This window comes from Nothobranchius furzeri, chromosome 19, assembly GCF_043380555.1.
Source record: "Nothobranchius furzeri strain GRZ-AD chromosome 19, NfurGRZ-RIMD1, whole genome shotgun sequence".
NCBI classification, from domain to species: domain Eukaryota; kingdom Metazoa; phylum Chordata; class Actinopteri; order Cyprinodontiformes; family Nothobranchiidae; genus Nothobranchius; species Nothobranchius furzeri.
In genome coordinates this window covers 9083890-9100411 of record NC_091759.1, presented here as the reverse complement: position 1 = coordinate 9100411, position 16522 = coordinate 9083890, and the positions used below count along the sequence as shown (strand labels likewise).

Sequence of the window (16522 nt, the reverse complement as noted above, 5' to 3'; positions counted from 1 at the left end):
ACCCGTCGCATTTAGTAAAGTAAAGCCAAACTTTAGAGCGCGTTCATGTTCTTCTAGTCGGAAATTCGGAGTTCCGAGGAGAAAGCGAACGCACCATTAGCGAAACGGAAGCTAACAAATCAAGGTAACGTTATCTTAAACATTTTATTTACCTACTGGAGCAGATTAAGATGAGGATGTCTCACTTAGATCGTTGTCTGTCGCTAGTTTCATCACCCAGTTATCCACCACATTTAGTGAAGTGGACCCAAGCTTTAGCGTGCGTTCTTTCTACCATGCTTGCTCTGTTTACAACGGGCTCGCAGGGACCGGCGACATAACGCTCTTGCGCATGCGCAACTGTCTTGGCAGTACCGAAACGAGGCACCGTTTGAATTGACGTGAATCGGTGTTCGGTCGGTTCTATGGAATTCGGTCGGTACCTTAAAAAGTACCGAATTCGGTACTCATCCCTAGTCGTCGCATACTTCCGCCATACAACGCAGTACATCACCAACTCCGCTTTGCTGTACTCAAGCCGTTGCCTGTGTTGGAGATGAGCCAGTTCTGCGCAGATTAGACCAGCGGTGATCGGCGAGCAGTGCATGCCGGTTAGATTTGTGTCCGAATTGACGCCGACTTGCTCTGACGTCATGCATACGTAGGCAACGATAACCTTGTGAGATCAAGGCGGCCGCAGATTTTGGAGCAAGGCGCTGCAGTTGCTCTCCCTCGGCTGCAAAACCTAGAGCAGGGATTCCCAAAGTGCGCGAGCTGCCGCTAGGGGGTGCGCGAGATGAAAAGTGTAATGGCTGCGGAGCTCAGAGAAGTCTGTCAGGTGTCACCATTAGCGCTGCCAGAAACTCATTTGTGGGTGGGCCAAAGAAAAAGTAAGTGGGCACAATAAATGTAATTGAAAACAAGTATATTTGTGTGTGTGTGTGTGTGTGTCCTCCACATGTGCCCTAACTTCATAATAACAATGCGCCGAGCTTCAACACTCTGGCCTGCGCACGCCGATATGTTCCGTATTTGATCATTTTTAACGGTGTTGGAGAAATCTGAAGGTGGTGAGTCATTCTGGCAGATTGTAATTAACACCTGTCTCATGCAGGTGTTCTGACATTGTAAACCTCACACACAGAACATTGTGGATGTAACTAAATAACAAGAAATGATTCCCATTCAGGCTATTGACAGCGCGCTGAAGATCTGAAGTTCAGAATGCATCTGTCAGAGGTCAGACGCGTGCCAGCGGAACCACAGCTCACGGGTGCACAAGGGAGCACATCTGGGCTGGGCAGAAGTAATTTTACAACGTTGGTTTAAATAGAACCAATAACGAGACACAGTGACTTAAACGCTGCAAGTTGTGAAGCGTGTTCTATCCGCGAGCCGCATCACCAAGCGGAAAGTGAATGCGTCAAGCATAAACCAAGCTTCATGGAGCTGTGCCGCGCGCGCACACACACACACACACAGATTCAATAAGTGCACGCTGCGCAAACTGCGGCGCGCCGTCAGACTGAAGGCAGAAATGAGCTCTGACTCCTCTGTGATAAAAACTTTTAAGAGGTTTTATAACAACATTCTTCATTCCAGGTCAAATTAAGATATTAGCTTCTATTTTGGGATGACGTATTAAAGTTGGGTCCGCTCCAGCCAGTGACTCGGAAGGTGCAGCATTTGTTATTCTTGTCCGAGTGGCAGCGGATCGCAGATTCAGCCACACCATAAAACAGCAAGTCGCTCTGAGGCAAACGTGAACCTCATGGCTATATCTTGTCCCCTATAGACATTTGATTACACACAAGTGATCAGCTCAGGTTTACGCAGAGCAGAAGGAAGGAGAGCGCTCTGGCCGCACAGGTTAAACGTTCCTACTTTAAGAAAACCGTTAAATTGCATTGTTTATATGCTACCTGAGCACCCTAAATATTTATTTAAAATTAAATCGAAGGAAATTGTAATGGTATAGAATGTTTATTAATTACTATTTAAAAAATGAAAGTGAGGGGGAAAAAGGTCGATCATATTTTTTTACCCTGTCTGTTTAGCTTGACGTCTGATATATATATAGCTACGCCCTGATGTGTGTGTGTGTGTGGGGGGGTGCGTCGACGTGGTCCGGACATAGAAGGGGGTGCGCGGCTAAATAAGTTTGGGAACCACTGATCTAGAGGATGACGGGAAACACCTGGCTCTCACATGATCTAAGATCTGATTGGTTCATATTCTGATCCAAACATCCGGTGGTAGAACATGAAATGTTAGTTGGTCACATGTATTCTGTAAATCACGTTATGTTGATGACAACAATATAGGCCATAAAGAGAAATGTGTTTTGTTTTCTTTTGTCACGTTTCCTTACCACACTGAAGCTACAGCTGATAACCTTTACTTATTATTACAGTCATGTTTTCATATAGAATATATGATATCCACAAGCACGTGAGGATGTGTTTCAGCTGCTAACAGGCACCAGAATTAAAATTGAAAATTGAACAAGTGTGAATGCTAACGCGATATCTTCAGCCATCGTCACCCCCGAGCTACACATGCAGGGAAATCCAAGAGATTCAACTGGCAGAAACAACTGGTTCACACCATTCTCTCACACACACACACACACACACACACACACACACACGCCTTTTAGAATCTTATGCAACCATCAATTTGCTAAACTTATATAATTGTAAAAACAATCCTACATTTTAAAGAGCAAGTCACCCATGGCCACATTCTTATTCAACTCCCACTTCCTGTTTGAAAAATGCAACAAATGCTGTTGTCTAGCAGACCGAGAGGGTGGAGCCACAAACAAATACACACACTCACAACATTGTGACATCAAAATGTACCATCTAACATCACTGTGTACCTCTTAGCCAATAGCTATGACAGATTTAAATTCAAATGCAGTGCAGAGTTTTTATCTGACAACCGCACAACACTGACAGTTTTAGGCAGAAAATTAAAATCTTATCTAAAATGCACTAAAGTGCAAAACTATTGCCTACGCATTTCTGTAGCACAATTAGACACACATTTATATAGTTTATCAGAAAAAAAAAGTTGATTTGGGAGCAACTTGCTCTTTAAATGAGTTAATCACAGTATAATCTAATTTAAAGGGCAATAATCAATAACTTGTGTGTGACATCTATGACAAAATACATTAACATAATTATTACTATAATTATTACTACTTTACTGATAACCCCTGAACAAGGAATCATAATATAAAAATGAAAATATCTAATCAAACACCAAGAATGAAGTTTTAAATCATGCCAAATTTCAAACTATTGTTTAAAAATATCAAAAGTTATTAAATGTCAAGTTTTATTAGTACTTACTTGCACTTATGAAAGTGCACATACACCTGCTGTATTCTATATAGAGTGCTTAGACTAATTCAAATAGTCGACAACACATGTACTAAAAAACATTTATTTATAACTGCATTGTAGGAAATATTCAGTCACAACATATTCTTTAATTTAGTCTTAAACAATGCTACTTAAATAGTTTAAACACCCCCTTGTTATCAGTCAAACTTTTGAATAGTCTATGGTATTTACATTATTTTACTTAATCTCAGTTTAGCTTTAAGTACTGTAACTTTTAATAACGTTTTACTTATTTCTACGTTAAACTTCGCATGACTAAAAATAAACTCACAATATTACATTATTATTTTTTCCCTGTGTCCTGTCTGGCTGTGAAGCAAACAGAATTGATGTCTGAATGTTGGTGAAAAGCCTTACAGATTTACTCTCAGGTGGAGCATCAAAGCTAATGTCACGTCTGATACTTTAAACTTTATTGTTTTTGAATACTTTGTAATTCCGACCAGACAACGGAATCAGAGGTGAAAGATAAAGACAAAGACAAAAGGTGGGGGGAGATAGGGGGGAGGGGTCCAACAAAAATAAACAATAATGAACAAGAGTCTGCTTCTAGGCCTGCAGAAAGAGAAAGAAGAGAAAAAATGGGACACACAACACAACAGGAGCAAGCCATCACTGTGTCAACTTGAAGAAATACAATCACACGATAATAATAAATCATAGTGCATTTAGTGGCAACAACAGCCTTAAGACATGTGTTGAACGTGCCCAAGTCCATACTTATGAGAGCACCATGTGAGCACCTGTGTGTGTACAAGCGCTTGTTTATGTAAGGTTTCTCTATAAGAGCGTCTAATAGAGTGTGGGGGGCCACAGATCTGCCCCAAAGATGTGTAGGAGACTAAGAGAGCTCCAAGTCCCAGAGATCCAGCCGCTGCCCCAGAACACAAAACCGTCAGACAGCAGCTGGTACTGGTCGCTCGTGTACGTCAAAGCTATCTTTCATAAAACGATAATCAATAAAACGATTTATATAAAGTGGATCCAGAAGTTGTAGCCCGTCTCTGCCTACAATATTTTGATATTTTTCACTCTGTTGGTGGTTTTACTGAGCAGGTGCCACTTTTGTCATACGTTACTTTTTAAAACATGTTTAGACTGTTCAGAATACAAATCCAGGCTCTGTCACGTTTGATTGTTGTAATAAAACTTTGTAGGTGGGGAAGGTCAGAAAAGGATCCGATCATTTTGTTTTTCCCTTATTTACAGTGACAGAGATAACGGCGCAGTGTGCCTGCCTCTGGTGTTAATCAAGTTTAATTTTATCTATTTTCACAAGAAAACAGAACAGTTAAAAGCAGGGCTTGTGTTGACCGGACAGTTCCCGTATTTGGCCGTTTATTTTGACGGAGAAAGAAAGAATTACTCCGACGCACGCAGACAAACTGACACTTTATTCGTTTAGCAAATCGCAGATGTTGCTAAATCACTCAAGAAAAGATTCCCTTCTGAACATCTGAGCTGGACATCGCTCAGTGCAGCTCACTGTCAGCATGTACATAAGGTGCACAGCAAGCTGAAGATGTGGAGAGGGGCTTGGAGAATGTTGCAGAACCATGCAGGAAGATTCCTTCCACTGAAGCGAGAGTTTTCCAAACCCGGTCTCTCAGGGAGACTTGTCACTTAGAAAATGTTCCCTGATGATGAAACTTTGGCTGAATTGTGCTTGTTCCCAGTGGCAGTTCTACATGGAATTACTCCCCGGGCGAGTCCCCCTTTGAGCCCCCCCCCCACCACCACCACCACCACACTACCCCACCTGCACAAACACATGCATGTTTTCTGCAAACAGGCATGTTTTATTAGAACGACTATTGAACATTCATTTTTCTAAGTTGCACATATTTACATTAATTACTATGAAGTTGTCAGAATGTAAAGCAATATACATTATATACTGTATCAAAATATATAGAATCAAAAATACAAAAACAACTAAACTAACTAAATATTAACAATATATGAACATAATATATAATAAATATTCTAAATAGTAGGGCTGCACAATGTATCGAAAAATTATCGTCATCGCAATAACAGGACGTGCGATAGGCCTACCGCAAAGGACGTCAAAAACGGCGATAAATGTTTGGTTCAAACATTTCCATCCGTGTCATACATCAACTTTTTGTAAACCAGCTCTGTTTTTTAAGCGGAAGTATTATTTGACCAATCAAATGTAGCCCTTCTGATATGCAGCCAATCAGACAGGTCCATTCACGTAATACGCCCGCCCCCTACATAGACCCTTACCCCAAAATTCCACTATCTCTGCTCTGCTCCGCCCCCCGCTTTCCGCTGACGCTCGCTTCCCTTGTTCGTCATGCTGGCTCAGATTAACAAACTCACTTTGTGCTGAGGTTTCTGGAATCAGCGCTGCTTTCAAACGTGAACGTGAGTCCGCTCGGTGTCGTTAAGCAGCTGATAATAACCGGGTTGACTCCGACACGTGCCTGTGAACCAACCCACCGTTAGCCCCAGGCTCCGGTTAGCTTCCAGCTAAAAGGCTACAGCACTCTCCTCCCAGTCCCACCCTGCTAAAGAGGGCCTGGAAAAGTTCCCCCACACATCAAAGTGATTTTTCATTTATGAGCTTTTATAACCTTGTTAATCAGGATAGTTGATTTGCTGCTGCACATAAACTGTCAGTCAGAAGCTCTGCTAGCCGCTTATCTTAGAGGAGCTAGTTCAATTTGTTAGCTTGTTATCAGAATCATAGTTGCAGTTTCATCATCTGAGCTGCTTTTTGAGATCTAGGTAAACTTGTTCAATTTGGGGTTAAAAACAAAGTTTTCAAATATTTTCCATGTAGTTTTTCGCCAGTTCCTCTTCTGAAAGGTAGACAATTGTTTTTCTCTTTCCCTCAGAAAATCTTAATATTCTCCTAGTTTGGCCCAGCACAGTTCACTTCCCAATTACAGTAACAGCCTTATATCATAACCACATAAGTGGAGAAAATGCTCAGTAGCTATGAGAGAATTTGCTGTTGCATTTAAGTGATGTTGGCTATTATTTAACAGTTAAACTTATTTTCTGTTTTTTTTTTTTTTTAATTATTCAAAAACCCTGGTAAGGATGTGTTTCTGTATTTGGAGCTTCAGAAAAAGTTTTATGGTGGAGGAGATGTTTTAAAGTCACTGAGAAACTGCATGCATGCAGTTTGTTGTTTTGCTGATAATACAGTAGCAGGTGCAGCTGCATATTTTTTCAATAAAAATGGTATGCTGTAATGGAATTCATGCATTAGTTTTTGTTTGCTTTGAACCCAGAGCAAACGTCACACGCCAGGCGACATCAACACTGCATACTTTAGTATTTGTTCATTTAGCGTGAGTAATATCGGTATCGCAAAATTAAGCACTGTTATCGAATATCGCAGGTTTTCCTAATATCGTGCAGTCCTACTAAATAGCAAAAATATTTCACACATAACAAACTAAAGATAATCACTACAGCATTGCACTTAGAACAGAAAACACAAACTAAAATTAAAACCTAACCTTCATGCAAAGTCATCAATAATGTCATCATATGAAATCTGCTCCCCTACTGAGTGATTGATACTAATCAGAGCCAGGTTAGTCAGCCGCCCCTGAAACATAGGTGACCTCAGGTATGACTTGATCAAGTTTTGAAAAGCCCCTCTCAGCTTGAGCCACAGTGACTGGCAGAGCAGTCCAAAAGTTGGGTTAGATCTCCAATAGATCCTTATCATGATCCATAATATTTTAGAATGACCTCTGAAATTGTAATTTAAACTGGCATAAAAATATTTTGCGATACCGATATGACTTCTCTGAGCTCTGCAGCCATTACACTTTTCACCTCGCGCACCCCCTAGCGGCAGCTCGCGCACGCACCACACTTTGGGAATCCCTGATCTACACGACTGAAGGAAGAAATGACGTAGCAGCTGACCGCCATCTTAGATGGGTTCCCACTCACATCGTTGAAGTTAAAAAACCCACCCAAAATGACGGAAACAGAGCCATGTTTAATGGGAAGCCATTCAACACATTGCATTCGTTAGACGGACAAGTTCCCTTGCATTTGAAGACTGAAACACCCACTCAAAATGGCGGATGGGCCATTGCTTCTCAAACGCACATGTAGCATTTACGTCTTTATTGCTATGCAGAAAAATGTTCAAGTATTGACTATTAAATAAAACGTGACAAAAATGACCCACAAAACGAATATGTCTACGACTTTGTAACATACTTCAGCAATCAATATTGAAACCGTTACATTCTTCTGCGTCAGTGCGGAGACACACGGAGCACTTACGCACTCAATCGACATAAATCACAACCGCTCAACAGGAAAAGGAGCAAGCACACCTTCCGTTATTTCACAATAAATCGATAACAAAAAGCGTTATTTTTTTGTTTCATATGCACAGGTTTAACAACTTTTAACAACTATCAATGGCGGTTGAACTTTAAATGCACAAAAATAAGCCATAAACACAGTTTCCACTATCAAAGTAGTCACACTTTGTGGATCCAAACACTGCTGATCTCTCAACAAAAAAGATAGGCAGCTTAGCGCACTGTGCAAACACTTTCACTCTCTGTGTAACTGAATCCACACCATCCAACCAGTTAGCTTTACTCGGTTCCAAATTAAATCACAGGAATAATAAAACTGCTTGCTTAAAGATCTGCACAAGAAATTATTTATCAAAGCATTCCTTACTCACCATGACAAGAAGTTATTTATCAAAGCATTCATTACTCACCATGACAAGAAGTTATTTATCAAAGCATTCATTACTCACCATGACAAGAAGTGAACAAGATGAAAACAACTAAAAATGCTTAAAAATAAACAAACATACTAAAACAAATGAACAAGAAACGCAACAGGTAAAGATCCAAACAAACGTACGTGTGCACTCAGAGAAGTCTTACTAAAAAAGACGTTAGATGCAGTTCAAATGACACATATATAGCCAAACTGTGAGCCAATCGGCGGGATGGAAAACATCACGTGGAAAAAAACTCCCAATTAGATTGAAGTTTATTCAAAACACAATGTACTATCGTCCAATCAGTAAGCCAGACTCGGAAATTTCAAAATAAACCAATCAGTTTCTTGAACGACAGACCATGTTACATCCATGTATGGTTTCGGTTTTACATGAGACCGCCCCCTCACGAAGCCGAAGAAACGTGGACTCAGCTTTGATGATGATGGGCTATAGAGCTACCGCCAAAGGCTTTCGTTAGTGCTCGGTAGAACTCGGAGATTCTCGACTCCAGCACGTTTTTGGCCTTCACTCGTCACGGTCATCACGCAGACGTAACAAACATGGACGCCAGTGCGCCTACTACCAGCAGCAGCATGGATACCGGATCTCAGCAGCCAATGAATTCAGTTCGGTCTCTTCTCCAATATCCGTTCAAGAGGAAAACTATGGTGGAAAAACTTAATATCAAAGAGCTTGGACCAGATCAGCCCGACGTAAAGATAAGCCAGCAGGAGGAGGAGAGAGGTAAACTGTACACACGAGGCTTCGGGAAGGCTTGGCTAGCTGGATGCAATCACGCTAATGCGTTATTTTGCTTTCCAAACGACTGTGACAGATGAGGCATGGATTGAGTCAGGAGTTACGGACATGAAACATTTTTCTGAGAAGGTGAAGAAACATGAGTTATCCCGGTCACACATGGACAACACGGTGAAGCTAGCTATGCTAGGCAGAGCTAACATAGCCATGCAGCTAAAGACGAGGGACGCAGGCTTGCAGTGAATAAACACAATGAAGAAGTGGATCAGAACGGCACATTTTGTCCAAGAGAGAGTTGTCAACACAGTGTATGAGCACAAGGATGACCTCCTCAGATGTTTCCAGATGATCAGAGACTCGGATGACTTTGATCCAGTCACTGAGAGAGAGGCAGGAGGCTTTGTGACAATGCTGGAAGAAGATTTCGGCTTTCTGCTGGCACTGTGTCACAAGATCATGCCACATGTGGACATGCTGTTCAACCAGCTGCAGAAGAGGAACATTGACTCTGTCTCCATCACAGGGGTCATCCAGAGCTTCACCAACAGTATGCAAAAGATCAGGTACATACTTGTTTATTTAATATTATTCTGATTAAATTCTCCAGTTTGTTAGTTTCACAAACAGTAATGTGGATGTGGACCATATATGGTCATGTTATTTTATGTGCAATTTAATGCAGTATTTTTCAACCTTGGTCCGCAAGGCAGTGTGCCAATAGTCAGACATACGTGGATTAATCCCTTTGTCCAATAATGTAAGACAGGAAATAAAAGAGCTGTGCTTAATTCAAGAAATAGTGAAGTTGTGCACAAAACTCAAAAAAACACAAGTTTGTTTAAAAGAAAAAATAGCACAGCCCCAACAAAAATATTTTTCACCAGCCGCCACTGCTGGCAAGTGACACCTTTTTTCAAGCGTATCTGTTGGATGGCCTGGCCAGGTAGAACGAAGACCATGCCAGCAGAAGGGAGATCAGAGCCTCACCCCTAAAGCGGCCTCCTGAGGCATGCTGCAAACCAGCTGTCACAGGAAGTTCTCGGGAAGAGCTGTGTGAATTACACAGGGCCACAGGCGTACACAGGTGTGTTACCTGAGCTGATGCACGAGTCAGAGGAGACGAAGTTCAGCTTTGACCAAGCTCTGATTAGATTAATATTTCATGCTAGCTAATTAAAAGTCAACAATGTGTTTGTTTGCTGAAATTGTGTCGTGACAGTGACTTACAGTTAAACAAACGTTAATTAAAGTTAAAGTTAATTTTTGATTCATTGCTTTCAGGGAAACACATTGGGGTCAAGTATATCTACGACCAAACAGGAGATGTTCTTGAGGACCGCAGAGTGGCAAATGCAGCATTGGGGACAGAGGACGTAGCTGTGGCAGAAGATGAGGGCTTTGAAGAGTCTGAGGATTTTGTGGATCTGACAGTTCCCATTTTGGAAACCATGCTCCAGACTCCTCAACCTGCCTGTTCATATGACTTCTTGACATCACCTGCATCTGAACCCTTCCTAGAGATAGCATCTGTAGAAGTTAAACATGCTCCTGTGGATGCAATGAAAGAAAGTGAGTGATGTTCATGCCCAAATATCACATAGATGGGAAAGTCAAGATGGATTCTTTTATTATGTAAAGTCACATGACATAAGTGACTTTAGAACCAGGTTACTGATTAATTTTGTTCTATGAACCTGTGTCTGAAAGTGTGTGTGTGTGTGTGTGTGTTTAATAAAAGGTTTTGATATTTATGTTTAGCTGCATCTCCATCAAGGCTGCCTGATTTCCACTCTGATGACACCTGCTCCAGGGACATCAAGGAGACAGGTAAGTTAGATATGATTTGGCTACTTTTGCCCATTTCTTTTCTTATAAATACGTGACAAACATCATTTAGGACTCCGTTAGCCCCAACAACACATAAGGTTTCAGAGCTGTGCAGAATTTGACTGAAGCACTCTTCAGTCTGAGAGAGCACAGCCTGGCTCTCACCCTTGAAGACTCCAATAACATTGTCGCTCTTTGGAAAAGATTGTCAGAACACAAAAAGGAGCGCACCGTTTTTTAACCACGCCACCAAACAACCCTGAACAAAGGCCATTTTAGAGCAACAAAAAAAATCGTTGCACCAGGCGTTGAGTCGACAAAACGGTATATTGCTCACAGCTGTTCAGCCACTGATGCATATTCTTCTACAGATCTTGCCTCAGTCCATTTCTCTTACTTTTGTCCTCCTAGGTTCTATTCTGGAGCACGCATTCCTGGACAGTAGCCGGATTGCAACCAGATTGTTGAAGCCCTTTTTGTCCAGCTCTGCATGGCTTACCCAAACCCAAAGACAGTGGAAGGTGTGACATTTTCAAGGTGGACCCTCATCATTCGTACTTACAAGCACATTAGAGAGTGCATCCTGAAGAACATCACAATCATGGAGGAGACTACCATACAGTTGCCAGAAGTCAACAAAACAACCCTCACACAGTGGTGAGTTAAAACTGTGTCATAATGAATAATGATGGACTCAAATTAGCTGACCCAGAGACAAACAGATTAACTTAAAGAAGATTTATTCACAAGCGGGATACACAAAAAGTACTCCACAGGAGGATCAGTGGAGTAATGATAATTCACTTGTAGTGCTCACTCCACTGGAGGTACGGTCTGCTCAGGGGGGTGTGAGAGAGAAGGGTGAAGATTAGATGGATCCACAAATTAATTGTAATCTTTAAAGGGGTCAAAGGATGGTAGCCTACCACAACACCACATTCCACCATGCTGCAGCACCTGACCAGGAAACATCCACGTGTAAATGTCACTTCTGCAAGCCGACTCGGGGGTCCGCTATATATTCTGCGAACGCTGTGCGACTTTTCCGTTTGTAGCACTCAGTTTCAGCTCACACTGTGCGTCTGGTAGCAACACGTCGTACCTAAAAATGTGCTAAAAATAGAAGTTTTTACACAACACGTCAGACTTTTTATTGCGTTGTTATTGATGTCTGTTGCTCCTCGAGATCGTTGCAGGAGGACACAGTTATTTATGAGACTGGCGGAGGAAAACGAAAAAGTAAATAAATGTTTAGGGATGAGTACCGAATTCGGTACTTTTTAAGGTAACAACCAAATTCCACAGTACCGAACGAGCACCGATTCACTTCATTTGAAACAGTGCCTCGTTACGGTACCCGTCCTTCATAACGAGAACTTGCCTAGACAGCTGCGCATGCGCAAGAGCGTTATGTCATCGGTCGCTGCGAGCGAGTTGTAAACAGCAGCATGGTGAAACCAGCGACAACAATCTAAGTGAGACATCCTCATCTTAATCTGCTCCGGTAGGTAAATAAAATGTTTAACATAGCGTTAGCTTGATTTGTTAGCTTCCGTTTCACTAATGGTGCATTCGCTTTCTCCTCGGAACTCCAAAATTCCGACTAGAAGAACATGAGCGCGCTCTAAAGTTTGGCTTCACTTTACTAAATGCGACGGGTGATTGGGTGAAGATGAAACCAGCGACAACGATCTAAGTGTGAGGCATCATCGTTTAAATCTGCTCCAGCAGTTAAATAAACTGTTTAAGATAACGTTAGCTTGATATGTTAGCTTCCATTGCCACCATTGTTATCTTAGAACATGGCCTAGCAAAGCCCAGCACCAGTTCCTGGAGGTCACCATGTTTACTGGAAAATAAACCTGATGGCTCATATAGGTTTGTTACTGACTACCGCAAGTTAAATGCAAAAACCGTCCCAGATTTGTTTCCTTTGCCTCGTGTAGAGGATTGTATGGATAGTGTGGGTTCAGCTACATTTGTTACTAAACTAGATCTTCTAAAAGGCTATTGGCAGGTGCCGCTAACTCCTTTTGCATCTAAAGTGTCTGCTTTCGTCACTCCAGATAACCTGTTCCAGTACACCGTGTTGCCGTTCGGTTTGAGGAACGCCCCCGCTACTTTTCAGCGTTTTCAGCAAGAACTACTTCTTCTTTCGCCAACCATGGTGTGTGATATGGCACAATATAAATACCTTAACCCTCCACTGGGGGGCGCACACTGGGCTCCCTGTTTATTCAATTCAATAATTTATTTCACTCAAAAGTTTAAATATACAAACTTCAAATTAGAATATAAGCATTCGAGTGAAATAGGGGGAGGAAGAAGAAAAAATCTTATATGACCTACCCCCTTTAACAAGATAAATAACAAAAAGTACAAAATAGCCTTATACACAAAAATTAAACCGCTCTCTTACTTCCACAAATAATATCACTACTAAAACATTAATCCTCCATCCTAAACCCACCAAATCATACGATTTTTGCCTTTTATCTTTATACATTTTTTTGAATTGACCAGTACTTGTACATTTTTTTAATTCATCATCCAGGTTATTCCATAATTTCACACCATATGTTAACATACACATTTGCTTTAATGTAGTACGAACAAATAACCTTTTAAACTCTGGTTTCTTTCTATTCATTTTTTGGGATCAAAACAAAGGACCTTTGTAGATTAGTTGGCAGTAAATTATTTCTAGCCTTAAACATAATTAGTAGTGATGGGTAGATGAAGCCTCATGAAGCGTTTCAGCACATTCCCCAAATAGTATTGAAACTGTGTCGACACAGTGCTGCTGTTTTGCTCTATAATGACACCTACTGGACTTTAAATATCATTGCAGGCAACATACTGGAGACACAACAGACGCTGATTCAATGACCTAATCATACTTGTATACACTGTAAGCTATTGTAGGCCTACTTCATAAGTTATTATTTTAAACTTCTAAATTTAAAATCTATACACCTCAAAATATTCTGTGAATGATACCAAGTGACAATTAAAGTGACAGTGCTGTGAATGTGATATTACCCATTTCAGTGTCATTGACTCAAGTTTTTTTTATTTTTATAAATTTTTATTAAGAAAAATAAGTTTATCCAATGTGTTGGCATTTAGTCTATTACGTTTTTTGGACACTATTTCACCAGCTTTCGAAAACACACGTTCACAGGGCACAGAAGAAGCTGGGGTACACAAAAACCGTAAAGCCAGGTGGAAAAGGTGTGGGTAGGATGTCTTCCGGTTTCCCCAGTATGTTAATGGATCTTCTTGTCTTGAAATGTTTCCCTCTGCTAAGTAGCGCTGGACCTCAATGATCGAGTCAGCTGTTGCATTGGTGGTTTGTCTGCCAACCTCTTCATCAAGCTGCTGCCACAGATTATCTGAAATAATAAAAAATACATAGAAGTTTTAGTTTTTGTTAGCAACAAAACAAATGTGAAAATAAACTGATAATACTGAACAACTTGCCTGAAGTGGGTAACTGCTCTAATGAAGGTCCAGGCTGTGGCTCAGATGTTGTGTGACCAATTACTGCAGCACACTCCATTTTCAGGCGATTGACAGCCTCACTACACTTGGAGGAACTACGAAATCCAAGTGTTTTAAATCTGGGGTCTAAAAGTGTTGATAGGGTCAACACACTTAATGACTCCAGATTGGAAGCAGTGTCTGTGACGCGACGTCTAAGTTGGTCATGGAGACGTGTGGCTGCTTGTGTGTGTAGATGTAAAGAGTTCCGCTCAAGTGCACAATTTAGCATTTTCATCATCGGGATGACCTTTGATCCTGAAACTCTCCTCTCCTCAGACAACTCCACTGTGGCCTGATGGAAAGGGGCCAGCACAAGAAGTGCTTCCCTTAAGATGTTGAGCTCATCAGCTGTGAGTGGAGTTCAATCTGTTTGGAGAGGCAAGAGATACCCACACTGGTTCTTTCTCATCATGTAGCCATGACAGCATCTGATATGTGCTGTTCCAACGTGTTGGTACCTCAGTGACAAGTTTCAAGGTGGGCCGTCCCATCTGTTGCTGCACTTGAGCTAGCTTCTCTTTTGCTGTGGTGCTGGATCTGAAGAATGATACAATCTGCCTAGAGTTGTGTCTTATGGATGAAAGTTCAGGGATCTGATCACAGGATTTTTTGACTATTAAATTTAGTTTGTGTGCAATGCAGATTGAATGTCGAATTTGAAGAGTTCGTGTTGCTGCTATCATGTTTGGTGCTGCGTCGGTCACAAGACACCTTACCTTATTTGTTATGGCCCAGTCATCCATCATGCCCCTTTTGACTTGGGCCAGATTGTCAGCAGTGTGACTTTGTGGAAAGTGTTTGACTCCCAACACAGATGTACACAACTGCATATTATCATTGATGTAGTGACAGGTAAGAGCTAAGCCTCCATGTTCAAGGAGGTCCACATGTCAGCTGTTATACTCACTGCCACAGCTTGCTGTACTTCCCTTTTTACTCGTTCGAGTTCCTCCGCATGCTTTTTGGCCATCATTTCCTTAACCGTCTGAAAATGAATCAAAATCAAATTAGTCTAGTACTCAACACATTAATTAGACCACCTGTCATTAAAGCAAGAAAAACATCCAGCTATGAAGTTCTCTGTGTTTTGCCCTGTTGAATAGAAGGTAGGAATTTAAAACTGAATCCAGTTTTATACCCAAATGTGAGCTGACACACCGGACAGAAATTATTCAAGCATGCATGATATTTGAATCACAAGTGTTTATTTTTGTTTGCTGTGTCATAAACCTTAAATCAGACGATGGTCTAATACATTTGTTAAGCACTGTATATATTACTTGAGTAACAGCAGCTATCTGAGACATTGTGTATACAAACCTTTCTGGTTGGCAAAGCGTAAGATGGATCAAGGGCCTGAATCAACCCCCGAACCCCTCAAGCTCCACAATACTCAGGGGTTGGCAGTCCTTTATAATAAAATTCAGGACTGCTTGGTCCAGAGCAATCTTCCTAGATTCTAGATTTCAAAATAATAAAACATATATTAGTAAAACAACTGTGACAAAGCATGCCCAGTGTCTATATTGGTCTACCTGTGTTCGTTCTTTGCTTCCTCTTCGTTTTCATGCTTGACTCTGTAATGTCTCAGCATTGAGGAAGTGCTCTTATTTGTATAAGACAACTCGGCTGAGCAGATCCGACATTTAACCTAATTAAATTAAATAAATAATTTGCACTGAGAGTCAGTCACATTGCTGTTTTCAACTCTGACAGATGCGCAGAAACAAGGAAAGACAAACACGTACCTTATTTGCTGTTAAAAGATCAAAATGATCCCATACAGCAGAAACTTTTCTTTTCCTCTCTGGCTCCATTTTCTTGATGTAAAGAGGGATGTCTTGTTTTATCTTTGAAATGGTAATTTTTTCGCGGCGACTCATCCCGTTGACAGATGCAGAGTCGATACCTTATAAACACAGTTTGGCGCCTCGGCAATGAGCGACACAGCAGCAGTGTTGGTCACGTGACTTTTTCTTAAAGCAACACACGCATCGACACTGATCGACACAGGTTTCGCTCCATGAGCTTGACACATGCGCCGGTGTGTCGGTGTTGCTGGACCCATCACTAATAATTAGTAAAATTTTCAAGTTAACTAAGTCTTTAATTGATGCTTTTCCTGTTTGCTCAGCAGGAGGAATCACGCCCCTCCCAGAGACACCCTCTGTCGTGGCTGGATGATGATGCAGAGATAATGGCTGCTTGTAAATCTGTGGAAGGTATGGGGCAGAACAAATCT

The 16522-nt window shown here is 41.3% G+C and overlaps 1 protein-coding gene across 4 annotated transcripts in view; it reads left to right on the top strand.

Annotated features, from left to right (window-relative positions):
- The window catches only part of samd12 (sterile alpha motif domain containing 12), a 269149-nt gene that overhangs the window by 116245 nt on the left and 136382 nt on the right, over nt 1–16522 (top strand). The window contains exon 5 of one of the 4 annotated variants that reach the window (XM_070547610.1): nt 16415–16502. The exons of the other annotated variants lie outside the window; for them this stretch is intronic. Coding sequence (XP_070403711.1) covers nt 16415–16464 — 50 coding nt within the window. The 3' untranslated portion in view covers nt 16465–16502. The remainder of the gene's footprint in view (nt 1–16414; nt 16503–16522) is intronic. 4 annotated transcript variants of the gene reach the window in all.